The sequence below is a fragment of the Atta colombica genome, unplaced genomic scaffold, assembly GCF_001594045.1.
Source record: "Atta colombica isolate Treedump-2 unplaced genomic scaffold, Acol1.0 scaffold100, whole genome shotgun sequence".
NCBI lineage: Eukaryota > Metazoa > Arthropoda > Insecta > Hymenoptera > Formicidae > Atta > Atta colombica.
Window position 1 is genome coordinate 1,481,085 of NW_017259185.1, and position 8,392 is coordinate 1,489,476.

General features: G+C 32.8%; 1 protein-coding gene across 2 annotated transcripts in view; it reads right to left on the reverse strand.

The window, feature by feature from the left end:
* Positions 1-8,392, reverse strand: part of LOC108685842 — a 118,994-nt gene that overhangs the window by 31,506 nt on the left and 79,096 nt on the right. For both annotated transcript variants that reach the window (XM_018190843.1, XM_018190836.1), the window contains 3 exons: positions 4,330-4,432; positions 1,071-2,341; positions 236-822 (listed from right to left, as the gene is read on the reverse strand). In XM_018190843.1, coding sequence (XP_018046332.1) covers positions 236-822; positions 1,071-2,341; positions 4,330-4,432 — 1,961 coding nt within the window. The remainder of the gene's footprint in view (positions 1-235; positions 823-1,070; positions 2,342-4,329; positions 4,433-8,392) is intronic.

An 8,392-nucleotide genomic window follows, 5' to 3' on the forward strand; every position in this document is an offset into this window, starting at 1 on the left:
ATCAATAAATTGAACACGTTTCTGCTAGTTAAGAGAAATACCAGAGTGATCCTTTAAAACAAAATTAATATACATATACATATACTGAAAAAAATATTAAATTTTAATAAATATTTGTTTGATTACGATTTAGTAATTTTTTTTAGTGTGTATAAAATTTAATTATTCTTGTGTAAAATATCAACAAATCGATTAGATCTTTATGAGAGAAGAGATTACACAGAAATTTTTTTACCTTGAAATATCATCATCTTCCTTGCTTTCCTTTCTTGTCACATCTCCGACGCTTCCTGTTTTCTCTGTCAGACCTTCATGCAGGATCATCAGTTCCGGCCTGTCTGGCTGTGCCAGACTGCCAATTTTGAAGGGAAATTGTTCCTGCTTCTGATCCTTGGCTAATCTTTTCGAACCCTCGCTTCCGGTTCTGCTGAGTCGCCTCTCCTTGATGTCTCTACCATTCTCACCCATCTGCTCGATTTTTTCACCGTTATCGGAGACTTTTGACAGATCCCAAAGAATCTCTGGCCTCAGATTTCTCACAGAAACTTTGCGATCCTCGTCGGAGCTGGGCCTGCCTTCCGCTAAAGTGCTCTCCGATGTCGATTTCGCTAAGGCGGGTAGCTGCAATGATAAGGCGTCGACAATTTCCGGTGATGGCGCCCGCGTTAGTTTCGTTTTAATTGTCTCTGGAATGAGATGCACTTCTGGTGGCGAATGGATTTCGATTCTGGTGATTGCCTCTTCAAAGCGAAGCGCAGACGCTTCTTCCGCCGTGATGATCCTGGCAGTCACCAGCTGGACCTCCGGCAGCAGATCGATCATCTGATACGTGACAGTTACACATCGAAATTAGGAGCCGATTTTATTATTTCTAATTTTTTACTTACAAGTAATTTTTTAGCAAAACAACAACAAAATTATTTTTTTAATAACAAGACAGTGCCGTCTTTAGAAGATTAAGCAGAATTGACCAATCGGTTGACATTCGACTCGATCAATCGAAGATAATGAAATTTTAATACAAACAAAACAAAATATATGGAATTTAAAAAAAAATTCAATCCACTCACCTGATCGCTCGTATCATCAAAGAAAATCTCCTGTACGTCCTCTTGAATTCTGACACCCTTTTTCTCTTCCAACAATGATTCTCTTGAGGACTCTCTGGAGAAGGAGTCTCTCTTTTTTCTCAATGAGCTCGGTCGTTTCGTGGGCTGCTGAACCGCCGGTTCGGGTTGCCGAATCTCTGAAACGGCTATTCGTTCGAGAGTTGGCCGTTGTTTCTTGTCCTTCGAGAGTCTCTTGATGTCCTTTGCGAGTTTTGAGTCTCTCACAGAATCTTTCGTTTCTTCCATCTCAGATACACTTTTCAGGCTCTCTTTCCTTTTTGTAGATACGATGGACGTTTCGATTGTCGTTGAGAGGCTTACGGTTTCCTCTTCTTTGCTAATAGCTGATGGACGTTTAACTCGTTGCTCATCTACGACTTCAGGAAGGGAGAGCTCTGCAGTTTCGAGGCCGACATTTACATCAGAATAAGACGGAATGCTATGCCTCGTCAGGAATTCCGTTACCCTCTCGATGCATTCTTGCTCCTTTAAACTCTTCCTCTCCTCCCTCGATCGTCGATAAGTCTCCTCGTCTTTCTTCGTAAAATCTTCGCCTTCATGTTTCCGTCTTGACGAATCTTCCTCTATTTTCTGTTCAGTCTTGATGGATTTTTTTCCCGACTTTTTCGACCGCTTCTTACTATCTCCCTTCTCCATGAAGACCTTCTTCTTGGCACCTTTTTCTGACGATGTATCCGACTTCTCCAATGTTTCCCTCGATGTGGACGTTCGTCCTTCGGATTCTGCGCTGCTATGACGCTTCAGGCTTTTCCTACGTTCTTGATCCGTTTCTCGCACCGATCTCATTGTCATAGTGATCTTGGATGTGTCTTCCGCACTAGAAGACGGTTCTTCTTGAACGGGAGGTACACGATCCAGCTCCAAGGACGATTGCTTCTTTAATTTCACCTTTGGAGCCACCTTTTCCATCCTCGTCGGCACATCTTTGGTGTGCCTGGGTATCCTCGTCGTTTCCACGATTATTGTGCCGCCATATGACACGATACTCGTCTCCTCGCGCATTGTTTTAGATGTGGTAGGATAGAATTCGTGAATAATCTCGACGTCGTTATCGACATCGATATATCTGGTTGGAGATCTTTTGTCGCGATGATGGAGTTTGGCAGGTCGTACTGGACTGCAAATCGGCGTCATCGGAGAAGCGTCTTTCCAGTGATCCTCCTCCTCGTCCTCGTCGATCTCCGGTTTGTTCGTCGAGGTTTCGGTCAGTCCTGCGTACGGTAAGAATTGTTCGTGAATGCAATTGCGTCAGTATACAGAAAAATTGCTGAACTATTTAAAAATTTAGTTAATATTACATCTGAAAGTATTTTTTATTGAATCAAAATGTTTATGTAGAAAACTCAAGTATTGATGAGCAATGCTGCAAAAAATTTTAATATTCTAGCAATCAATTTGAACGTTCTATATAATTAATCTGATAGTCCAATAAAATTTATTTTCAGATTTATATCTAACTGAATATTTTTAGATATTTTCCCTGTAGATCTTCGATAATGCTCCATTTTTATTGAAGTGTCTAAGGTTTAATTTAAAGGAACGTGGAGATCGAATCTCTCGATTAATCGTTCTCACCCCAATAAATTTTCCAATTTTTATTATCGAGGAATCACGTCAATAAAAATCGTATTGAGCAAAATTATTTTTACTATTTAAGAAGTTCGCATAGAAGGATATCGCATGTTATTCCGCGATGTGTTAAAGCGCAGTGCGCTTTTGTACGTTATCTATAAAGGAAATCTAGTCTAATCGCGAGATCAAAATTGATGGTTTTCGTACATCAGACTTGAATGGTAATGGCAAATTGCCACGTTACGAGATATATACATATCTTGCATAGCGCAAAAGGAGATTCCGCTCCTGTCAGAGGAAGAAAGGGGAAGTTCGCATAGAAATCACAATAGTATGTTTCGCGAAACAAGACGCGACATATCCCCGTTTCAGAACAATAGGAATATATGAAATATGCTGGAATATACTCGGAATGTACTCGTTATTGAATGGAGCGTGATTTATACGACTCGCTTTTGGAACGTGACGCAGGCGCGATCGATAAAAATTGTATGAGCAAAATTATAAGGTAGTAATCGTTTTATAACACTAAATTAATATTCTTTGAATAAAATTATAATGTAAAATAAAGTTTATGAATTGAGCTCATGATAATATCCGCGATAATAAAAACAAACGAGGCCAATTAATGAGCGAGATACAGGATATTAAATATATACGTAATATTTATTTTAAATTACAGAAGTTTCAACATGTAATAACTAAAATTGAATGTTTCGAGATATACATAAAGCCCTTAGTGATATTAAAAAATATAAATAAAGATTAAAAATATAAATACGCTAAAAAAATTTTAATAAACTAATATTACAGAAATAATGGACATGTCTGCTTCCTTTCATATATAAGTCAAAATAAAGTTACATTTAGATAAAATAAACAAGTAGTGATAATAAAGTAAAAAATAAAATTATAATACTTATTATAATATGCACATATAATAAGAAACATATTGTACTTGTGTTAAAACCGACCCTTGTTAAAATTTTCAATTTTTAATTTTGTGTTGAATTCTTAACATTCTCGAGTATTAATTTAACATAGTGAGATTATGTTTTAAATATTTTGTGTTAAATTGATATTTTATATTTTTCAAAATAATACAATTTATGAATAATTAATTAAATAACATAAAAACAATATAAATTTTAAATATAAATTCTACGATAAATGAATAAAAAATGTATGTGAGAGTGTATAATTTAATATAATATAAATTAATTTTACTGAAGAAATACTTTCACAATTTGTTTCTAAATTGTCGAAATGTCACATTTGTGTGTTAAAATTTTTACACAATGTTTATATTATTTTCTGTGACATATTATACTTTTTAACATATAATGTCTACATCATGTAATATATACATTATGTATATCTTATGTTAAATTAACACAAAAATTTGGACTATGTGGGGCATGTGAAATGTGTTAATTTAACTCAAATTTTCCAATTATGTAAGATATTTTAGGAGGCTTAATTAATCTTCCTAAAACTTCTCCCATCATTAAATAAATAACGAAAGATGTTACAATTAAATGCACCAATCTCATTGCAGTTGATTCGAATTTTTTACTTATATCCATGTTTTATACGTTATAAAATTTATAGAGCAAAGAAAATATACCTGATCTCGAAGAAAGCAAGTCTTCAAGCTCGGTTGCATGATCTGTCGTCTCACTCTCATTGGGAAAACTTTTGCTCCGTTTGATCTTCGGTGTCATCCTCTGCTACAGAATTGAGCAGCGTAGAAAGTGAGCAAAAGAGATAGGAGTTATACCATTAGTACAAATGTTAACAATTACTATTCTAAAATTACGCATTTACGAGAACTGGCTTGCGTAAGAGAAGAAAGAAGCTGCAATTTCGCAACCAAACGGCAATTATAATTGATATTATTATAGGAATGAATTTTATTCGCAGAATTCCAAGCATTTATTAATTTATGATATTTCTTGAGGAGACGGCATAACCTTTAAATATCTCCGTGTAGATGTTAAGCTATGATAACATTGATATGAGAGAGAGAGACTTCAATTGACGCGAATGGTGTTGAAATAGCATAATTTCATTTATATGCATTTGAAATGCATTAATATGTTAATCAGATCATATGTGCATGTATTTTCACGAATTTTGATCTAGCGGAGATAATTCTGTAGTGTGCCACGTATTCAGATTTAAATTACGTTGGAGGGTGTATACATTGGAAACATGCTGCGTGCAAATTTAAATACAGATCGTCACGACGGGAATCAACAATCACATGAATTCCACGTATATTTATAGCGCTAATTGCATAAATCTTGAGAAACTTTTTAGAAGAAAAATAAAACGAATCGTCTCGTTGTATACATAGATGTTGCTTAACAATAAGTTTGCTTCGTAATCTCTTTGCTGCCACGATAATCCAGTTAAGGGAATAGTTCCATAGGAACTACAAATAGGATTGTCTAGAAATCCGTGAACATCGTATCGACGATACAATACATCGTCGTGCAATTGAAAAACGATTTTTGTTCTAAGAAAGAGGCTACTTATATTAAATTCAATAATATATTTATTGAATTCAATAATATACCTAATTAATATCGAAATATCTATGTATCACAATATATATGAAGCTCAATAATAGAAATGAGATGCTGATCCATTAATACTAGCATTAACTACACAAGCATTCGTAATGCATTAATGCGGCAATGCATTAGGGAAAGATCTATAAAATGACTAAATATGATTTGCCAAAGGCGTATACTTATTTACGTGCGCTGTTAACTAAATCAGATTCAGCATTACCGAATACAATAATTGAGGGGATCAAATAAATAATTCTATACACGTTATGAAGTTGTTCAGTGAATAATTTTTTGTTCGATCAAATATATAGAATGATTTACAAAACATGTTTACGCAAATTTATGATTAGAATGAAAATGCGTATATTTTCAAAACAAATAAATAAAGTCGTGGCTTATTTCGAGCTTATAATTAGACTGATTTTAAATTAATATAACAATTAACATAACAATGTAAATACTATATAATAAATATAATTAATAAAATAATATAAAAAAAATATATGTATAAAATTACAAACGATCCGGCAAAGCCTTCTTTAGTGTATAAAGCAAAAATACACTATTAAATTAACAAACCAATTATATAGCGCATATAATGAAATATTTATAATCACTGATAATTGTCAATTCATATAAGATTCGAATGTCAAAATGTGTTAAGACAGATTACATAAAATAAGAAGAATGAAATATTTCGATCAAAAATAGATTAACATGTCCTTCAATAAATTTTTTGCCAATTCCTCGATTAAAAACGGGAATCCAATTTAGGCAGACTTGAATCATTCGATTTGAGAGTTCAATTGTTACGAATATTTTATGATATTGTTAATTTATATTAAAATACTGTAATTAAAAATCTCAATCGGAGATCTGGTTAAAAACAAATACATTAAAAATTAGGTGATTCATTACGTGTTGAAAATTGACAAAATTGCTAATTTATGATAAATAATATAATAGCAGTATCATAATATGTGTTTCAGAGAAAATTTTAAAATTCCATTATAAAACTCTATGCTCATAAAATCTGATATAAGAGATAAATGCACGTAATTAATAAATCTAAAATTATAACTTTGTAAAAATTTTAGTATTATATATACATATATATTGAAAACTAAAATTAATATATATCTTATTTTATAATCTTTCTTTGTCAATTGAATGAACAAAATAGTTAATTTATTTCAAATATTTTGTCATCTAGCAGATTGAAAAAATAAAGCAAAAAAAGTTAAATATTTAAGTATGTGTTGATGAGTATATGTTTGTAAATCATTATATTGTTGTCGATAGAAAAGCAAATTTTAGCTTTTCAACAAAAATTTAATCGTAACGCCGTTGTGCTATTCGTCGATCGATTCATTTCTTTCGAGCCATTCGAGTAATTCGATCGGCGTATCAAATGGCGATTAACTCGCTCGAATGGCAAAGGAATTAGTCGGCACTCTCCGAGCGTGCGAACAAAGCGGATAAGAGTAGTTATGCAAAAGCGTTTAAATCGAGAATTGGCTGCGCTCGCCTGAAAATTAATTAATTTCTTGGAGCTGTCAAACAACTTTTATTTGTCATTTATTAATGCGTATGAAACATTTAAATAATAAATAACATCTTCTATTATATGTACAAGACGAGCAAAGACTGGAAAGAAATATGGAGACTTACCTATAGAACTTGGTATATTTTATCACGAAATTCTCATCCAACTCATGCAGTTTGCGATAAGTCGTTAATTATGAGGGATTCATGTTGAGTACCAGTTGCATTACGGAACATCCATATTATTTCGATAGCCTATTTCTTACGAAAATAATAACGCTTATACACAAAATGAATGATTTCGTTGAAATATCTAAAAAATTAAATAGATACAGATCTGAAAATAATTTTGTTGGATTATTAAAATATTTATGTAAGCCATTTATGAGCAATTATTTATACTAAGCAATGCTGCAAAAAGTTTTGATACAAATCAATTTGAGCATTCTAATTATTTTAAAAGTCCGACAAAATTATTTCCAATTTTATATCAAGCTAAATTTTTAGATATTTCTGCCAACTGTTTTTTCTGTGTAGCATATAAAAAACTGTCGATTCATCAATAAATAAATTTGTATAAACCAATTCGAAACCATCAATTTCAAGCAACAAAATTATTTATCAGTAAGTGGATTTATTTTAAAATTCAGTTTGAGTTATATGTTCCAGGGAAAATCGAAATAATTAAAGATTTTTTGACATTATAGCGACAATATAAAAAAAAACAAAATCTTTCGAAAGAAAAAGCGCTGCGAGAATAATAAATGATATCTGATTAATGATATTTCATATCTCAACATCATTTCATATCATATGTGCGTTCAGTATATTTCTATATTTCTGATAAAATGTAACAAAGTTAGTGATACAATTTCACATAACGATCGTAAATTTTAGATACATTAAGAATGGAGCCGAAGAAGAAACTACAAAATCGTTGTTTGAAATCATGCTCGATTTTAGTAGGTTATATAAGAATTCCTTACTTAACAAGTAAACACGTCGATCTGAAAAATCGAAGGAACATGTCGACAAAAATATCGACTGTATTAATTAATTATTAAGCATATTAATTATTAAGCTCATATTGGCGAAAGAGAGAAATTCTGATTAAACAAATAAAAGAATGAGACATACGTTGTTCTTTCCTTCTCGATTTTTTTTTTCCTTCGATTTCGCTTTTTAATTAGCGTGAAATTATATTACATTCCTTGTTCTTTTCGATTATTTGTTATATTAAAATGAGCATAAACGAGGACATAGTGCTTGTTTATGATACTTTTATTTTGTATTTGTGGTTTGGTTTTTTGGTCGATAACTGCAGTAAAGATATAACTCGTACGGGAAACAGATCCGCTTCGGCGCTTACGCCTCGCTCTGAAAAACGAAAAAGATACGTCATCATTAGAAAGATACGTTTTGTATACGTGCGTGCATGCGTGCGTGCGTGCGTGCGTGCGTGCGTGCGTGCGTGCGTGCGTGCGTACGTGCGTGCGCGCGCGCGCGCGCGCGTGTGTGTATGTGTGTGTACACAATTGACGAATTAAATTAGATTTCTTAAGGCTC